The following is a 21148-nucleotide window of genomic DNA, read 5'->3' as shown; positions in this document are numbered from 1 at the left end:
GTGTGTGTGTGTGTGTGTGTGTGTGTGTGTGTGTGTGTGTGCGTGCGTGTGTGTGCGCGTGCAACACGTTCTCACTCCCATCCCGTCATATATTGACGGACGGTCAGGGCCCCTCCCCGTCGCTATATTACGTACAGGGTACCCCTTGCCAGTCAGGCTTCTACGGGCAGGGCGTCCCATAGACCTTCATTGCGGACACAGCGGACCCCTTGCCCGTCAGGCTTCTACGGGCAGGGCGTCCCATGGACCTTCATAATGCCTATTTTAAGGTTCATTTGGCCATTAAAATGCGTTTTGATCTCATTTTATGCGAGTAATGAGTTTTTATTTCTGATTATTTGTGCAGTACATGTACATGATGTTTAGTTTGCTAGTTATGACGAAGATTACTTCATGAATGTGTACACATGGTTGCTAACGTTTTTTTTGGTGAAAATGTGTTTTTTCACAGCAAAGTCACCCTCTGTACTTGGACTTATTGGGAGAATCTAAAGGCAAGAACATCCCAAATATTCATTTAGGTCTTTATTTTAGACCTTTAGTGTTGCCGTCTGTGAGGAAAATGCACGGGGCTCAGAGCTCAATATATGACGGGAGTGAGAACGTGTTGCTTGCGCACGCACACACACACACACACACACACACACACACACACACACACACACACACACACACACACACACACACACACACACACACACACACACACACACACACACACACACACACACACACACACACACACACACACACACACAGAGCCGAGCTTTAATGAAACACAGAGACCCAGACGTAATAGTACTGTACTGTATCATTATTTTCGAAGCAATAATTTTTCAAAATATGATTTTTTTAAATTATTTTTTTAATAACCATTTTTCCTCCTGGTCTCTCGCGCCCCCCCTGTCATGCGCCCCCCATTTTGAGAACCAACGGTACGTCCACACAGCAGTGCACAAAAGCTAAAGCTGGCTAAGCTAAGTGCAAGTTCCCCCAAATCCTACTCACAGTTGAAATGCACTTCACTTCATTACGACCCTGGCAGACTCCAAAATGTGCAACATATTTGTGGCCGGCAGAAGGAATAAAGCAATTTTCCTTGATGTATGTCTTACAATAAAATGCTGTCCTTAAATATTGCATTAAAAGAAAAAGAAACAATTTTGTTTTATGAGTGAAGTTAGAGGAGTTTCTCTGAAGTAGTAGAAGAAGACATTCCGCCGTCCTCCACTGGATGGCAGTGATTGCCGTGTTCTACTTCCGGTTCGTTTTTCGATGAAGAAGAAAATGACTTGACCCAAACAAACGTCTTTCATCACATGTGATGTGAGGGACACTTTTTAGGATAATAACGCTTTATACCATTATCACACTATCATCCAAAACAATGCAGGTTGGTTAACACGCTAATATGTTGACTCAGAGATGTTTCCGGTGTGTGACTGCGGTCAGAAACACTCTGGTTACGAGAGGCTGCTCCACGGTGCAGGGTGACGTCAGAGTCAGGTTTGCACCCAGTCCCACAGGTAAGATCCTCAACCTAAATGCATTATTGCTAAACTGTCCTGTAAGGTTATCCAGAGGGATATCTAGAAAGTGTGTGCAATGTGTCTGTCAACTCTCTATCTTTACCCCTAAACATACAAACATCAAAGACCAGTCAAACGTACCTTCGTCTCATTTTGGACTTCAGATAAATAATTAACCAAGTTAGTTTGAGGTTGGATATTTGGCATATATTCACTCCAGACATCTTTCTCAGTTTCACAGACAGTCAGAGGTTAGCTCTCTTCTGAACCCTTGATTTTAACCACGTTTTTACTTAGGGACTATCAATAAATTACTGTTTCAATGACCGAAGAAAACACACTTACTTCCAATACACACACTGAAAGCATATAAGTGAAATCCTGCTCACAAAAATCTAATTAATGTTGCGTGTTGTGGCAAGCCTGTTTCTTATCACTGATGTGTCATTGATTTAAATGTTAAATATTTTAACAGGAAATAATTGGAGTTTTTCAAATAGCTTTCATGTCATGTGACCTCAGGACTCAAAATCAATGCAAAACTGTATTATTACACTGGAGACGTAGGACACACCTCTTTTTATTGGATGCTAGTGCTTTTTCTCTTCGATATGAATATTATTTGAATGAAAAATCTGCAGTTTTTTTATCAAAAATACTTGATTTCTTTCAATAGCTTCGAGGTCATGTGACCCATTGACTTACCAATCCATACCAGATATTATTACTACACTGGACACAAATAACACACCTCAGAGACATGTTTTGTATCTGTGACCTATAATATATTGATGAAAAACAGTATAATAGGGGACCTTTAAGCGAATATTTTAAATACAAAAGATCAACATATTTATATTGGAAAGTCAACTGCAGATAATAAATATAACAATATATTTCTCTCTGCTGCAGGGTTCCTTCACCTCGGCGGCCTCCGAACGGCTCTCTATAATTACATCTTTGCAAAGAAGTATGGAGGCTCGTTCGTCCTGCGCCTGGAGGACACGGATCAGAGCCGGCTGGTGCCCGGAGCGGCCGAGTCCATTGAGGACATGCTGGAGTGGGCCGGTAGGAAACTCTGGGATGGTGTCAGGAAACGGACATTTCTGATACAACAGCTTACAAAATATAGATATCCAATACTGCAGGGAAAACATTGAATCAGAAAGGGGTTTATTACCATGTAGGTTGACACGTACGAGGAATTTGACTTGATGTCGTGGTGGATACATACAAATAAAACAAACATTTAAAAAACACAGGTAGAGAACTATTTTAAGAACACTATATTAACATTAAAACATAAGAACAAATATAGTACAAATAAAATAAAGCAGTATTTACATTGAAATAGAATGGAATAAAATATGCATTTATTTAAATTTTGTATTTACGGATACAAAATAAAAGGCTCTAACTAAAGTATAATATGACAAGGACAACTGTTCTTAGCAATAATTAAACTTTTGATTGATATTTAAGGGAAATATATACTCTGGACTATAGTAATGAGGTGCAGTGTTTCCCACAGAATTTGATTCTATTTGTGGGGGCACCGCACCGCACCCCCCCAGCAAGAAAGGTTTGGGTGGCCCACGCATCCACCCCCCCCCTCAAATAAGAAAATACATGCGAGTTCATGGCTACTGTAGACAACGTTCTTGTTGCTCTGTGTTGCGTTGTTAATGAGTGAGACACACCGGAGTTGAGGATCTGTGGGGTTTATTCTCCCAACAATATCATTTACACTTTAGGCATTTAGCAGAATGTAAGTGCCTTACTCAAGGGCACACTAGTGGTGGTGTTCCAGGCGGGATTTGAACTCGCAACCTTCCGATCATCAGCCCACCTCACTATCCATAGACCACAAAACAAAAACGACATTATATTTAATTGGCCCGCTACAAATAAATCAATGTATGGGAAACACCGAGATGTACTGTTTTTGAGTCGGGACCACACGGGTAAAAAAAAACTGTTTAACTACAAAATGTTGGTTTTACTATTGTTTTTAATAACATACGTACATTTTATACAAGCTGTCAATAGAGTGGAGCAGGGATGACGTATTTTTGTAGGCCGACCCGGAAGTAAGCTGCGCATGGGTTCCCTCGACAAAAAAGCAACAGGATTTCTCCATAGGATTTTAGAATATTGTGCCATTTTTATAAATCTATCGATCATAAATCTAGTTATAAAAAATTATAAAAGTACACGTGGAGATTATCCGGCTGAACAAAACTTGCATTTATCGAACAGGTTTGTTTTCCACAGATCTTATTTTTCTGATCTCCATAGGATTATTCCAAAATCTTATGGAGAAATCCCGTTGCTTTTTTTTCGAGGGAACCCATGCGCAGCTTACTTCCGGGTCGGCCTACACAAATACATCATCCCTGCATCCCTGCTCCGCATCATTCATTTTCTGTCTAAATGTGAGATGAGGAAGACGACTGTATATCCCCACGGTTGTTCTTTGAATTGTAACTAAGCCCGCTCTCTCTCTCTCTCCAGGCGTCCCTCCAGATGAGAGTCCTCGTCGGGGGGGGCCAGTGGGTCCGTACCTGCAGTCCCAGAGGCTGGAGCTCTACCGTCAGACCGCAGATCAGCTGATCGAGAGCAAACACGCCTACTATTGTTTCTGCAGCTCTCAGAGACTCGACCTGCTCAACAAAGAGGCTTTAAGGAGCGGACAGACACCCAGGTGGATAACACTGATGCTCACATGATTTACGTTTTCCTGTGGTATCTTGTTTCAACAGTTACTGTTGGAGAAATCTCTTGTGTATATGTGATGACTACTTCCATTACACTGTTCAGGAACTAGTACCAAATGCTCTGTATGTGATGACTACTTCCATTCTTGCAAGGATAATAAATACATGTATCCTGATTATTGAAGCTCAAGCCGGTGACGAGTGATATTTTTTTAACGGTTACTTTATCACTTTTATTATATTTAAAAAATGTATATTATAATTTTTATTGAATTTTATCTTTATTGAATTTCCCCACGGAGATAAATAAAGTTCCATCTTATCTTATTAGCATGTTATCATATGTCAGCCAGACTTCAGGGTGTTTTTGTCAGATTTACAGCAGCTGTGTCTTTCCCCCTCAGGTATGATAACCGGTGCCGTCACCTCCGGGCCGAGCAGGTCCAGGAGAAGCTGGATCAAGGAGCTCCACATGTCATCCGGTTTCGTCTGGAAGAAGGTGTCGAGCCTTTTCAGGATCTGATCTGTGGGCGGAGTCATCACGAGGTGGCCCAGGTCAGATCGGCAGTGTGTTTAGTGGAGTTACAAATACATATTGTAGGAAAGAGTCACACAGCATTTCAGATGTAATGACCAACAATTCTCCTTTTCCACACATTTCATTTGACTTCCACATCTCAGATATTGAAAATGTATGTTTGTTGGAGGATGTTTTTATTTCCTCCAGCACTATGAAATCATGAATTATGATGACAGATATTCATAGTGTCTTTTGAAAACCCAAAATACTAGCTATCAATGTCACATTAAAACAATTTAAACATTTCAATTGAGGCAGAGATTTAACAGATGCTTTTGTTGCTACAAAACTCCCCTGAAAACATTGTATAGCTGTGGAAATCGACAAAGTAACCTGTCATTCAAAATCAGGTTTATTGCCCAAAATATATATTGTGAAAACTATTATTGAATTGAAAAATGTGTGCAAGAAATAAATGAACACAAATACAAAATAATAAGTATTTAACAAATGACTGTCAAAAAATATGATTGAAATTGGAGCAGCACTATTGTGAAAGATAACCATAACATTTAAAATGCTTCATTATGCTTTCATACCCCATGTTGTCTTTTCCCAGGTGGAGGGAGACCCTGTGGTGATGAAAGCAGACGGTTTCCCCACCTATCACCTGGCTAACATCGTAGACGATCACTACATGAGGATCAGCCACGTGCTGCGGGGGTCCGAGTGGCTCATCTCCACCTCCAAACACCTCCTCATGTACCGAGCCCTCGACTGGCAGCCGCCCACCTTCGGACATCTGCCGCTCCTGCTGAACAAAAACGGCAGCAAACTGTCCAAGAGGCAGGGGGACATTTTCCTCCAAAGCTTCCAGAGGGACGGAGTTCTGCCCGAGGCTCTGCTGGACATCACCACCAGCTGCGGCTCGGGGTTCAACAGTGAGTGCAGGAGGGGTTATCAGAGAGGGGATGAAGAGGGGCCGCGTCCATCAGTTACAGTTCATCCAGCTGATGCTTTTATCCAAACCAATGTACAGTAAAGTAGGGCTGTGCAGTTAATCGTATTTTAATCTCGATTACGATTTTGGCTTGCAACGATTACGAAAACAACGTAATCTAAATAAAACGGTTGAATTATACTTAAAGTTCAGGGTAATCAACTGTTAAAAACATACTGTTCACATTTTTTTTTTCAATAAATGGAAGTTTCCAAAGTAAATGGATAATCGTTTTGAATAATCGTGATATCAATTATTGACCCAAATAATCGATATTATGATTTTTGCCATAATCGAGCAGCCCTACAATAAAGGCTATAAACCAAAACAATTCAAACAGCAAGAAAAGGGCTGACATATTCCATTTAAACCAGCCAGACCAAGTGCTGGTGCCTAAGTGCAACTCTTCAATGCTTTTCATGTTGTAATGGTCAAGGTACAAGTGAAACATTACATCTGGAAACTTTGCAAATAAGGAAAAAAAACTACTTTAATTAGAGTGTTGCACATTTATTCAAAATTGAATCTAAATCAAATATGGGATAATGCAATATCCGGTACCACTTTCCAATAAGACTACCCCTCTAAAGGGTTTACGAATAGTTTGTAATTAATTTATTAATTAGGTTGTGAACACTTTATAAATCCTTAATAAGCTTTTACAAGACATGAGATAAACAGGGCACCTGTGAGCGGTTGCTTGCCAAATAGTGAGCCCACATGTATCTGTACTGCTCAGCCTGATTATAAATGGTAGTACCCATTAATAAATGGGAACGTGTTTTACACTTTACAATAAGGCTCCCTTTTGGCAGTTATAAATGTCAGTAACTCATTCATAAATGGTCATAAAGAGATGCCAAGAAACATCAAGATGGAAGGGAGGGGGAATCAACTCAGTGAGCAACAGATACCAAGGATGCTGGCTGATGAAGAAGACGAAGTAAGCTAGGTAGCCAATATAAGGCTTAGCAGTACAGATAAATTTCGGCTCACTATTTGGCAAGATGACTAAGCCTTATATTGGCTACCTAGCTTACTTCGTCTTCTTCATCAGACAGCATCCTTGGTATCTGTTGCTCACTGAGTTGATTCTCGCTAAGTAGCCAATGTAAGGCTTAGTCATCTTGCCAAATAGTGAGCCTGTGTTGATGTATGAAAACTATGTTAGAACTGATTTATAAATGGTTCTTAGTGATTAATAAAGTGTTTACAACCTAATTATAAACCCTTTATAAGGGTAGTCTTATTGTAAAGTGGTACCGAATATTCAAATCGCAGGAGGTGCAATACATGTGTATATATATTATTCTGACTAAAGTAAATGTATTTGACTGATCCTTTTGAAAGAAATGAATCATTTAAAATAAATCTTTCAATGATGCAAAAATGACCAACCCCTCCAATATCATGAAATCATATCGCCATTGCGTTATCAGCCGAAGTAATCTCCATAAGATGTTGTCGATGACATGCTTCTTAGTGATTTAACTCTCTTTACAGCCATTGGAATCGGGCGGAGGATCGATGAGCTGATCGCCGAGTTTAATCCTTCAAAGATCACGACACATTCTGCGCTCTTAGACCTGGAGAAACTCCCAGAGTTCAACAGGTGAGTCCGAGTCTGTGTCCGCCTATCTCGTGCTGTATTTCTGTTCCTATGAAGAAAGTCATGTGTGCGATTGTGGCAGAATTCACCTGCAGCACCACATAGAAGACGAGGAGCAGTGTGCGACGCTGATTAAAGGTCTGCAGGCACAGATCCAGCAGGTGTGTGGAGAAGAGATGCAGGAGGAAGTCCTGCAGGAGGGCTACATCAGGCGGGTGCTGCTCCTTCGCAAGGTAACTAACGGCATACTTTGTGTGTTCAAATGATATATTTTAACACACAACCTCATTTTATGTGGCCCGCAAGAGCTTGCAAAGAATATACCGTACTTTTCGGACTATAAAGCGCACCTGCATATAAGCCGCAGCAGCTAAATTGTCCGTCTGTCTCGCTCTCGTTCTGTCTCTCGGTTCCACTTTTACTTTGGCGCACTACCTGTCTCACTCTTTTCCGGCCTCCAGCTTTTCCTGCTGGAGCCCGCCGCTTAAAGGTGGCGGGCGCGGACCGGTCATAGAGCCCATAGCGTTAAAGGTGGTTAATTTTACCTGTAAAATCCATAGATTTAGGAGGTCCCCTAGTGGCCGTTAGCTGTACAAACAAAATGGGGGAGAAAGTCGCGGCTTATAGTCCGAAAAGTACGGTAATAGACAATTGTGTAATTGTTGAATATTTGCTTTCAATTATGTGCCCTAGAATTCTGCTTTCAGACGTGGTTGTTTATGAAGTTATTACCTAAACTGATAATAATCTAATGCAGGGCCAATAATGTAATATAATACATTCTTTAATATATATAATATATGTATATATGTATGCTTGTATAGTCTTAAAGTTACAACCGGCCCTTTGAGTGCAACCATAACGTGTCCCGTGATGAAATAGAGTTTGACACCCCTGCGCTAGACGCTGAAAGAGTGTTAATATCGTAAGCATGAAACTGTATTGATGCAAGACAGTGATAGATGTTTTCAGAATTACAAACTCGATAACATTTATACTTTGTTTTGACCCTTTGTCTTCTCCTAAGGGACTCTCCATGAGGCCGCTGCTCCTATGTCTTAACACTGCTCCACACGTGTGTCTCCACTCAAACTGAAGCTGTCCTCTTCCTCTCTGCAGGGGCACATCTCCTCTCTGAAGGAGCTCGTCGGTCCTGCCTACTCTTACCTGTGGGTCCGTCCGTCTGTCTCCAGCCAGCAGGTGGCAGCGATCACTGCAGAGGCTCAACACATCGTTGCTTTAGTGCTCAAGTATGTTGAATTTAAAGTCTCTAGAGGCTTCTCAATACTCAAATTTCCCCTCCTCGACTCCTCGACTCCTCGGTCCTCCGGTAGTGACCCGGAAATGAATTTCAGCGCGCCATTTTGAAGGACGTCTCATTTCTCTAAATGCACACCGAGGACCGAGGATCGAGCGTCGAGGAGGCTCTCTGGAGGAGCTATAACCGAGGATACACTGATGGTTCCTCCACGGCTCCTCCGCGGATGCATTTCCGGGAACGGTGGAGGCGTGACGCACGGCCGGACTTATCTCAGCCAATGACAGCTCTGCATGCATCCCCTGGATATTATTTGAGAACCTGCTCTCATCGCAACGCGATGTTTACAGTGAGAACAGCTGTGAGGTCCTGCAGAAAGCAGAGCAGTGTGTAAAATATATATCACTCAGTATAACAGGCCTACTCTCTTTATTTGCTTTAGTTTAGTAGATATCTACAAAGAGTCCATATTTTTCTAAAACCATTTAGTGCTTCACATAATAAAATACACAACGGCTGTAGCCTGATTATGCTTTAGCAGCTGTAGGTGTGTGTGGTACAGTATGTAGGTGTGTGTTGTACAGTGTGTAGGTGTGTGTTGTACAGTGTGTAGGTGTGTGTTGTACAGTGTGTAGGTGTGTGTTGTACAGTGTGTAGGTGCGTGTGTTGTACAGTGTGTAGGTGCGTGTGTTGTACAGTGTGTAGGTGCGTGTGTTGTACAGTGTGTAGGTGCGTGTGTTGTACAGTGTGTAGGTGTGTGTGTTGTACAGTGTGTAGGTGTGTGTTGTACAGTGCGCAGATGCCGCGGACAGACGGGTCTCAGTTGGTTTGATGTCCTTACTTTTAATACTTGCAAATACAACTTTTGGCCCGTAATTTCAATTCCCCATTTCAGCGACCAGAGAGAGGGGGGGGGGGGGGTATATCCAGTCTCTGACTGTGTTACGTTATTATGAGAGTGCTCTCATACTTTAAATTGTATATATTTATATAAATATATGTGTGTCTGTGTGTCCGCATCTGTAGCCTGTTATTGTCTCATTATACCGCACTCTCAATGAATTCAAAGTAAATATGTGGGGGAACAATGTTCAGCTGATCTAACAGAGATTATAAAATATGACGAAACACTCGACAGCCGATGCAGCTGTTGCCACGTAATAATGAACGGACGTCGCTTTAATATGACCGCTCAGAGGAGAGGAGTTCTCATTTCTTTAAACGTCTGCTGCTTCCCCTCCTCTCTCCTCGGTTCCCCTCCTCGGTCCTCCGCTCGCATCTCCTGTGGGCGGGTCTAAGTCTCGAGGAGGGGAGTCGAGGAGGGGAGTCGAGGAGGGGAAATTTGAGTATTGAGAAGCCTCTTATGACTACACGTTTAAATGTGGTGGAAATACTCAAATACTATACATGTAACTGATTTCTGGTTAGATGGTGAAAGGCCTACAGTTTTCCAACCACATTATTTAGTGCTTTATTCTATATATTAGATCACATTATTTTGCACATTGTTTTAAGTATTTTTGCACATTATTATATTTGGATTTTGGATGAATAGCTTGTTTTTTCTGGAAAGTCAACTGGAGTTTATTGTTTAATAAATCATAATTTTTCAAGTGGAACCAAACGACAGTCAGAAACTCACATGACCTCAAGTGGCTTCAGACAGTTTATAACCCAAGATTAGACACTTTGTACCAGGCACTGACTATACCCTACAACTACAGAGGTGTGTGTGTGTGTGTGTGTGTGTGTGTGTGTGTGTGTGTGTGTGTGTGTGTGTGTGTGTGTGTGTGTGTGTGTGTGTGTGTGTGTGTGTGTGTGTGTGTGTGTGTGTGTGTGTGTGTGTGTGTGTGTGTGTGTGTGTGTGTGTGTGTGTGTGTGTGTGTGTGTGTGTGTGTGTGTGTGTGTGTGTGTGTGTGTGTGTGTGTGTGTGTGTGTGTGTGTGTGTGTGTGTGTGTGTGTGTGTTGCAGGTTGATAGCAGAGCGCGGCGAGGAGCTCACGGTGGATCGACTCAGTAAAGATCTGAAGACTCTGGTGAAGCAAACGAAAGGCACCAAGTACGGAGAAGTGATGAAGCTTCTGCGCCTGGCTCTCAGCGGTCTGCAGGTACCTGAAGGCACCATGGTCGTTTAGAAACTGTACAAACATCACAGGGTTTTCTACCTGGATTAGCAGAGGTAGTTAGTCTTTCTTTAACCCAGAGCTTCACCAGCAGCTCTGTTTGAGAATGTATTCAATCCTTCTACATTTCCTGATCACAGAAAAGACAGTAGGCTTTAACTAAATGGCAACTTCCTAGTTTGATTGGCCTTCAAATAAGCTGATGTTTGATGTATAAACCTGTTGAGCTACTTCTAAAAATACTGGCAGCACCCCTCCTTTTGTAAATATCTCAGACCAAGGGACTGTCCTATAAACAGCATCAGTCAAACAAAAAATAGCGCTTCTGCCTGAATCCAGGTTTTTATTTAAAGGAGAACTCCAACAATTCTACACATCAACATCTGCCTCACTACCGGAGAAAGACGGTGAACTGGTCTTGAGCAACAAAAGACACAATCCCTCCTTAAAGGCCCGGACACACCGGGCCGATTTCGGCGGTCGATAGATGTCTGGCCGTCGATGAGCGTCCTGTCGCCCTACTCAGATTGGTGTGTCCCGCACACTGCTTTTCCGGTTATTACCCGTCCCCCTGTGTAATGAAGGTTTTTCTGCATGTAAACGGTCTGCAGGGTCACAAACCCTCAAAGTACACCCTGGAGCGAGTAAAACTCTAACACAGAAAACACCTGTCTGTGTCCGCGGAACTCAGCCTGGGCACAAACACAAACTCCCAGCCAGGCTGCGGGTGTGTGTGTGTTCGGGCTGGGTTTCGCTGTGTCTCGCTCATAGATTGTATATATAAATGGACGTAGTGTCCGTGACGTCACCCATAGGATTCTGCAGAGTTGCCGTGAAGCCCTTAGTAGGCGGACAGGGTTCATACGGATGTTTGAAATCCTTGAAAATGCTTGAAATTTCACGTGGTGTTTTCAAGGTTGGGAAAGTGCTTGAAATTGAGATAAAGTGCTTGAAAATGTAAATGCTTTACTTTTACAAAAAATTGCTGTCTGAATAGTTCGCTTTTTAGATTAAAAGAAAAGAATTGCTTCGCTTCTACATAAAACATCTCCGCTGCGGCCTTCCCCACGATGGGAGAGTCTGCGCTGACGAGCCACATGAAAGGTACGCCGTAGAAGAGCATTTTAGATTAGGCTAACGTTGCATGTTATGTTTGTTTAAGCTAACGTTAGCGAGCTGAATAGCGAACTCCATTGAGGGATAATAATAATTGCAGGGGAGCAATTAACTATGTTAATATGTGCGTTAAAGTCGCCATCGTGTGGTGTTCAGAGGATGAAGCTCTCACGGCATTTCGTGTTATAGTCATGAAATATAATCTATTGATTTGACACAGAGCGATTTTGAAAGCAATGTATTTCTACTGTATGTTTCGTGCCTAAACCAAATGTGACTTGCTCTATCGAAATCAGTCACATTGACCCGAAGACACATTTTCGTTTGTATTACTGGTCTGGGGGAAGCTCGCGAGTGTGTGTGTGTGTGTGTGTATTTTTGCGTTTGTGTACCGGGGAAACACTCACAAGAAACACCGGCTGTTGCTATGCTTGTTGAGATGTTACATTAGTCCGTTCTCCGCTTTTAATTATGCCGAAGCTTCAAAGTTGTATTTATCATCTGAATTTGCCGAAACAAGTTTAATATCCTGAAAGCCAATACTTTGTTTACTTGAAAACAGATGAAAACAAACTGTCTTTTATATAAAATTGAAGTATTATACAAGTAAAACTACATTTTGTTTTAATCCCATGTAATTGTAGAATGAACACAGTCTTCCTTTGAAGATGTATAAGTCAGGAGTCTTGAGTAGTCAACATTACCTAAAATCATTTTACACATTTGTAAATATTATTGTTTGAGTAAAAGTAGAAGTACTCAGATCTTGTACTTGGGTAAAAGTAGAAGTACTCAGATCTTGTAGTGAAATTATAAGTACTCAGATATTGTACTTAGTAAAAGTAGAAGTACTCAGATCTTGTAGTAAAAGTAGAAGTACTCAGATCTTGTACTTAGTAAAAGTAGAAGTACTCAGATCTTGTACTTGAGTAAAAGTAGAAGTACTCAGATCGTGTACTTAGTAAAAGTAGAAGTACCAGAGTGTAGGAATACTCTGTTACAGTAAAAGTCCTGCATTCAAAATGTTCCTCAAGTGAAAGTAGAAAAGTATTCTCATCTAAATATAGTGAAAGTAGCGACAGTAAAAGTAGTCGTTGTTTGATTGGTCCATTTCAGAATAATATATGATATGTTTTATAATGATTGATCATGAAAGTGTTCTCAAAGCTGGTGAAGGTGCAGCTAGTCTGAATGACTTTGTAGACTGCAGGGTAGCTTGTGGATTTACTCCAGGTGGAACTAAAGTCTGATTCAACACTTGATTATATTTCACATCATTCATCCACATCTGTAGAGTAACTAAAGGTATTAAATACATGTAGTGCAGTAGAAGTACACCATGTACCTCTGAACTGTAGTGGAGTAGAAGTACACCATGTACCTCTGAACTGTAGTGAGTAGAAGTACACCATGTACCTCTGAACTGTAGAGGAGTAGAAGTACACCATGTACCTCTGAACTGTAGAGAAGTAGAAGTACACCATGTACCTCTGAACTGTAGTGAGTAGAAGTACACCATGTACCTCTGAACTGTAGAGAAGTAGAAGTACACCATGTACCTCTGAACTGTTGTGCAGTAGAAGTACACCATGTACCTCTGAACTGTAGAGGAGTAGAAGTACACCATGTACCTCTGGACTGTAGAGGAGTAGAAGTACACCATGTACCTCCTGAACTGTAGTGGAGTCGAAGTACACCATGTACCTCTGAACTGCAGTGAAGTAGAAGTACACCATGTACCTCTGAACTGCAGTGAAGTAGAAGTACACCATGTACCTCTGAACTGTAGAGGAGTAGAAGTACACCATGTACCTCCTGAACTGTAGAGGAGTAGAAGTACACCATGTACCTCTGAACTGTAGAGAAGTAGAAGTACACCATGTACCTCTGAACTGCAGTGAAGTAGAAGTACACCATGTACCTCTGAACTGCAGTGGAGTAGAAGTACACCATGTACCTCTGACTTGCGTTCACTACCAACCTAAAAGTACCTCAACAATTAATCAATAATGTATTGAAAAGTTATTTGGCTGATTGTTGTATATCGGCTCAGCCAGGTTATATGTGAGGCCTAGTCTACGTACAGGTCACTAATTTTAAAATATTAAACTTAGTTTTCTTTTCTTTAATTTTTCATCCTCGTGTAGAATGCTATCACGAAACACATTTTGTTGTTTATAGCATAAAGAACATCTGATTTAATGTGAGGTAGGGAAATAATCATTTGAGTATGTGTATATAAATATGTAATTTACAACAGCTGTAAGATGCTTGAAAAGCTGGAAAATGCACCTTGAAAATGCTTGAAAAGTGCTTGAATTTGACTTTGGAAAAGGTGTAAGAACCCTGGCGGAGTCGGCCACTAACGGCTCGACTGTGACGTCAGAGTCTAATCCCGCCTGCTCCAAATAAGGGCAAAGAGGCGGAGGCGAGGCGGGACCTGCTGCCTCCGAACGGGAAGTAAACAGAGCTAGCTCAGGCTAAGAAGCTAAGCTAGGGTGACCATATTTTGATTTCCAAAAAAGAGGACTTGCTGCCCCCAGCCTCGAGATACTCAACGTTTAGTTACTCAAAGATGCCTTATTGTTTTAAAGTATGCCTCCTCTGTATGGATATACAATTATTATTTATATTATTTTACTGTATATAACACAATAATATCTCTCTATAACCAAAGACACACCAAACCAAGGTTACTCAACAATCAACATGCTTTCTTATGCCTAGAATTATCTCTGACAAATCTCAAATGCACAAGAATAACTTAAACATCAACCTGTAACAAAATAATAGCTCTCTTTTCAAGTCTTACTGGACAAAAATAAATAAATATATATGAAATAGTAGAAAATAGAAAATCCAGCTTTAACAAATAATCTCTTTGTATCTTGTCAATGTAAACAATAAAACAGTAACCTCACAAAGATACTAATCTAATTATTTTAAAAGTGCACTATGCAGTTTTGGATATACATTTGCATAATTGCCATTAGTGAACATAACATAACATTTGATTACCTAAATCAAACCAAACACATTTTGAGGCACCATGAACCAAATATAAGCCTACTTTAAATGTTTGTAAACACAATTCCGCAACTTCTCACATATTTCTAGCTTCAAACGGTTTTCTAGGGTCCCAATTTAAAATTAAAAGTTTAAAGTTTCTCTCCCACAGCTACAGAGCTTTCTCTCTCTGCATAGCTGCATACTTCAATCTTCTTCATCCTGCTTTTCTTCTTCATCCCCCTCGTCTGCCCATCGATATTTAGCTGTGGAGCTGATCTTTCCCAGCTGTTTTCGGTTGCTCAACAAATAAGCATGAAAGTCTTTGCAAGACATGTCTGCCAAATTGTATTGCGCAAATAGAATCCTCTTCAGTGACTCAACAGACAGCTGGTTTCTCTCCTTGGTCCACTGGCTCTGCATCAGTGAGAAAATCCTCTCAACATTTGCATTGTGAGAGGAAAGTGCAAAGACAAACTGTGCAGTCAAAACACTTGACATCATCAATTACCACCCCCTTCTCTCCTAGGAACTTGATGCAGGCCTCCACATCATTCCACTCTGGTGGCTCACTCAGATGCATCCACGTGAATGTGGAGAACTCTTCCATGGGAGTCATCCACTTCTCCAGATACTCCAGACATGTACTGTACAGGCCTTGCACATCAGCACAACTGGTCATATTCCATCACTAGGCTTTTGTGCCAGTAGTCCCTTAACTTTAAGGGACATGAAGTTGTTGCTCTTGCGTTCAAGAAGAATGGTGCGGATGCTGTTCATTATTCTCTTTACCTCCATAATGGAGTTCTTCTCCTTTTCCATGTCTTGAATGTGGAACGCAGACATGAGTGAGTGCATGTGCCAGAGGTAGATCTCACTGAATTCGTTTTCAAAAAACGTCTTGATCACTATGGGTGGTTTTTGCTGAGACAGAAAGAATGCCTTTAAGGCTGGAAACATCTGTATCATCCTCTCAATGCCTGGGAACAATGACAGCACCGTGTCTTGCTGTGAGAAAGCATCCTTCTGTATTCAATGTCAACAACATCACATACTCCTTCAGGCTCTCAGTGCGCACAGTGTAAATGTGGAAGTACTGGTAGATTTTGAACATGATATTCTCAAGGTCTATTGCTATTGTGTCTGCCCCATTGAGGAACACAATTATTCAATATGTGTGCTGGGCACCCCCACACCGATCAGAGTGTTCTTCTGCAGCAACCTCTTCAAAATGTGCAAACACATTCTTTCCCCCTTCATCACGTCGGATTCCTCCAAAGTTTGTGTTGCAATTGTCGCCCGTAAATGCAATGCATTTTTCAGACAAATAGTTTTTTGCCAATGTTTCAATGAGATATTGTGCAATGGTTTCTGCTGTCTCATTTGGTGTGTCTTTAACCTCGATTAATTGTGTTTGCATGCCACCCCTCTTCCAGTCAAAGTACTGGATTATGATTGGGAATATTTGCACTGCTCCGCGGACGCTTAGAGAGTGAGAGTGTGTTGCCGTGGTTACTCCCGTCTGTAGAAACACCACAGTACTGCATTTCTTTGAGTGCTTCATGTCACGTGCGACATCAATCGAGTGGGGCGCTATAACACCATTGTCAATGGCTTCGGTTTTAGTGCGCGCACTACTGAATTTGTTGGCAGAGTCTGGAAATGCTTTTTTTAGCAAGGCACTTGTGCAATCCATAGATCTGTAGCTGTTGTGATGTTTCACAGTGTGAAATGCAAACGCACCCTCCGCTGCATTTACAGCATCCTCTGTTTTGCCTGGTCTAACAAAGAAGTCTGTCAACTTTGCCGACAAACTCTCACCTTGCACAGCTTTCCTATGTTTGTCTGTGTCCATGTGCGCTTTAAGATCGCCTGCACCTTTATTGGACACACACACGTATGTGCAAGCTTTGCACACGGTGCACTCCGCCTCCCATTTGTTCCGACCGGGTCGGTACATTTGGAATTTCTTCTGCAATTCATCTGTAAAAGTACATTTGCGCTTTGGCATTGTGAATGTGAGCTGCGGTCCGCTCTGTCCCCTTCCTCTGTTTGTGTGTCAGTGTAGATGTAGAGCCGCCCACAAAGCTTCAGACTCAGGGATTACGTCACGCAACAGGGTACCGTAGTATTCTGTGCAATGCGCCAGTCAATTTAAGTACATGCAAACGGTCCGCGAAACCCGGACATTTTCATGAATTTATAAACCCCCCCCCGGACGACCCGGACAGGGCGTGAAAAGAGGACATGTCCGGGCAAAAGAGGACGTTTGGTCACCCTAGCTAAGCTAACATGAAATACATGCATACCAAGTTACTGCTAACAGTGTAGTTCCCCTATATACACGTTACATTCATAATCAAATGAGACAATCTGCAAGAGAATTAGCTATATTTTGTTATTCTTAATGCTTGTCATTCACACGTTGAGAAAAGACGGACTCCACCGCCCGGACCTAACGGAGCCGCAGGGGGCTAGCTCCGGGACGCCGGCTGGAGCTAGCCCCCTGCGGCTCCGTTAGCTCCGGCGGCCACCACTGGGATAAACAAGCCATTTAGGACAGAGAGTGAATACACATACTATACAGAGATGCTGTTTGAGAAACCAATATGAGTTTGGAACAATTGCACAATATACATTTATTCTAGTAGCAATGGAATTCTGATCAGTAGAAATGGCCATGTCATGGGACCTTTAAGAAAATGCTTTCCGGCACTGATGTTGAACAACTTGAACAATTCTTATTATTGACAATTCACGTCATATTCCAGGTGCTTTGAGCAAAAGGATTGCAAACAACATTCTAAAAGTCTCCAGAACGGCGAGAAGTGGGATGAATCCAGTGAGCCAAGTTACATGTTGGGGGAATGTTCATGGACAAAGCAAAGAGAAACTACACAGGAAGGAGCTGCTCAACATCTGACCAATTAAGAGTGAGATCACATAAATGAGTGTCTGAAGACCACCAGTTTGAAAATGATTTAAATCTGGTGGTTAGAAATAAGTTAGCTTGTATGACATCAGCAGCCCACTCCTCATCTCAGCTTGGCTCAAGGCTATGTTGATGGTTGAGATGTAATGTGGGTCATGTAGCCGCAATGTAGCAGAAAATCAGCTCCAGAAAAACTCTCCTAACTGTTCTCTTACAATCCATCCAGTCCTCAAGTGACGTGGAGTCTGCCGTTTTGTTCGGTCCCCTCAAAATGTTTGTGCCACTATCGAGGTAAAAGCTTGGGAATTATTTCATTCATTACCATTTGATGCAAAGACAGGATGGGCTCTTCATTTCAGAACCATTTTGAGGACCTCAAATCAAATCTAGCTTTTCCTTCTGCAGACTGCACTTAAGGTTTGTTTTTCCAGAAGCTTACGTTTGTATTTGCTTACCTCAAAAACACCACATCCACGTCACATTGTTACTCTTAGGGTGCGTTCACACCTGCCTTGTATAGTCCGGTTGAATCGAACCCTGGTGCGTTTAGCCGCTTGGTGCGGTTCATTTGGGTCGGTGTGAACGCAGTCCGAGACCTCTGAAGTGAACTAAACAACCGGACTCTGGTCCGCTAAAATAGGTGGTCTCGGAGCGCTTGCTTGCGAACTCTGGAGCGGTTCATTGCTGGTGTGAACGCAGTCCGCACCAAAACATAGGAAGCGCAGTATGTACGTGTCACAAGAACGCGGATATCTTCAAAAATCTTTAGCGAAAGAGTCTTTCAAGACATCCGCGGCTGTTTAGTCAAAGAGTAAAGCAGAATTAAGTGTTGAACAGTGTCGTGTAAAGAACACCTGTCCTCGGTGAAACGCCCCTCCTCTGCAGAACGTCTCTCATGGATAATGTGCAGCAGCGTGGTCATTATGGGGAAAAGAACACCGACAGGCTGATCAGGAGCCCGACGCGAAGCGGAGGGATCTAGATCCTATCGGATTCCCCATAATGACCAAGTCGCTGCACATTATCCCGCTTATTACATGGCCACATTCTCAACAAAGTAACGACATGACTCCCAATATTAATTGAAATGCTTTTGTGGATTTAGAAAATGATTTTATTGATTTAAAAAATAGTTGTATTGGTTTAAATTGACATGCAACCGCAAAGAAAAATAGTCCGTTGACATTACTGTTTGAGTAGCAACGGCAGGAACTGCTTCGATAGCGTTTTTGAGGAGCTTTTTGATTACAGATTTGAAAACATCGTTGCTTGCTTTAAAAGTAGCACAATTCATTATGTCAAACCTTGGAAAGTATCTAGATATCCCTGCCCTAATGCCAAAGCACATGACTTGTGTTTAAAGTTTATAGTCCCTTTGAGTTTTTGCCAGTGTGAACGCAAACCGAACCTTCTGAAAAACAATGTAACAAACTGTGGTCTGGTGCGCACCAGAGAGCGGACTATTAGGCGTGAACACACCCTTAGAGGAACTGATAACATCCTTCAATCTTTATTACAGCGAACCCCGCAATTTTCATTTCTGCAATTATATTTCCAAACACCAACTAAGCAAATGTAACATTTATTTTGCTGTCAAATCTTGCAGGACTATTATCTCACATGTCCCACTTTATTTTTAAACATCTTTCCATGGCATGGCTGAGCTAAACCCTAGAATAGCACGTTTCAAAATGCTAGTGGTGACTCAAGCCTCAGAAAACCTGCTTTGACTCATTCACCGCAGTAACCGTGCCGATATTCACAGAGAAATCGTGAAAGAGGAAATGGATTGCTTTTCCTGTCTGTTTCTCGCGGTGTGGTTTGATTGCATTGCTTCTCTGATCCTGCAGCAGGGGCCCAGTGTGGCGGAGATGATGGTGTGTTTGGGACCCGAAGAGATCAGCCATCGATTCCAGAAGCTTCTGCAGTTTCCAGAGACGAATTAAAGACTGGACATCGTCACGCCTGCAGAAGAAAAACTGTTGGTACTGTGTGTTGAGAGCTACATGCAAACTCCTGGTGATTCTGCCAAAGCACACTGGGACACGTTGAAAACATCCCAATGAGAAGAGTGGACTTGGACAATACTTGAATTATTATAAATATTGTATTAAAGAGATAAAACATTTACCACGTGGTCTACTTGGTTTGGTTCTGAGAGACTTTACAGGACCAGGTGACAGCCAAGGATGGGAAGTACCGTGGTCTTTTTATGCAAATCATTTTTCCAAGCTACAACAGACGGATGTGCTTTACAGTCTCAATTAAACGTTTTGAAGAAGAGAAACATTGCATTGCATAAAATTAAAATATATAAGTAAATGTATAATACCTGAAAATAGATTGTATTGATCCTATTGTGGAAAATGGTTTTGTTACAGCTGTATGTTAACAAGGCGTTGCATAAATAATCAAACCGTAATCATACAGATTACAGTAGAAAGAGATGCATCTAAAGAATAAAAGCACAATGTAAACATTTTTTTTAAAGTTGGAATACTCTATACATGTGTCAAACTCAAGGCCCGGCGGCCAAATCAGGCCCTTGGTGGATTTAATTTCGGCCCGCAGGATAATTTCTAATTACTATTAGATCTGGCCCGCCGGTATATTGCACGCACACCTTCACTCCATCCTGAGGGTCTCCTCAGCTCAGAGCCTGAGCCCAAACATTGATGACCTTGCACCCAAGATGAGATGCCAAGTATCTGAGCTAGCATCACAGAGCAGCACACTGAGTTCACTGGATGTTTCCTTCTGCACTTTTTCTCTCACGACAACAGGGCATGTTTGGTTTGTTCTTTGAGGGAAATAGTTTGTTGAAGCTGTTGTTGGCCTGTGGGGAAATGTAATCATAAGAAGTGACTCTGGAAAAACTGCAGATAGAGCCATAAGAAATGAATGCAACTGATTATTTAATGTTTAATGTTTTTATAGGCAATAATTTAAGCTTAGTTAGTTCCAGGTTTAATATGTGCAATAAGTTCATTTCAATAAATTCTGCAATAAACATTGAACCAGTCCGGCCCTCGTCTAGTACTGATTTTTTTATTTTGGCCCACTGTGTATTTGAGTTTGACACCCCTAGTGGATAAATCTTTTACTAAAAAAACTTAAAATATACATAATTAAATAAAAGTAGACATGTTAATAAATTATTAGATTAGATTGACTTCAATAATCCAAAGCAGCATTATCAGCTATTAGGGGACAATTCCATTTTACTAAATGTAAAATAATAATATTATTTAAGACAACTATGTACGCTATTGTAATAAGTAGTTTTCTTTTTTCTTCCACTGCAGTGTGTGTGTGTGTGTGTGTTTGCGAGTGTGTGCG

General features: G+C 41.6%; 1 protein-coding gene across 1 annotated transcript; it reads left to right on the top strand.

Annotated features, from left to right (window-relative positions):
- Positions 1 to 1260: 1260 nt before the first annotated feature.
- On the top strand, positions 1261 to 20834 carry ears2 (glutamyl-tRNA synthetase 2, mitochondrial). Its single transcript, XM_034087677.2, has 10 exons — positions 1261 to 1526; positions 2442 to 2597; positions 4044 to 4233; positions 4651 to 4801; positions 5386 to 5707; positions 7270 to 7378; positions 7458 to 7608; positions 8495 to 8625; positions 10605 to 10740; positions 19660 to 20834. The coding sequence occupies exons 1-10, from the start codon at positions 1412 to 1414 to the stop codon at positions 19753 to 19755; spliced, it is 1557 nt and encodes a 518-aa protein (XP_033943568.1). The 5' UTR covers positions 1261 to 1411; the 3' UTR covers positions 19756 to 20834.
- The last annotated feature ends 314 nt before the right edge of the window (positions 20835 to 21148 follow it).

The sequence above is a fragment of the Pseudochaenichthys georgianus genome, chromosome 1 (genome assembly GCF_902827115.2).
Source record: "Pseudochaenichthys georgianus chromosome 1, fPseGeo1.2, whole genome shotgun sequence".
In the NCBI taxonomy this organism is placed as follows: Eukaryota; Metazoa; Chordata; class Actinopteri; order Perciformes; family Channichthyidae; genus Pseudochaenichthys; species Pseudochaenichthys georgianus.
Note: the sequence above shows the minus strand (reverse complement) of the source record. Positions and strands in the feature narration are given on the sequence as shown.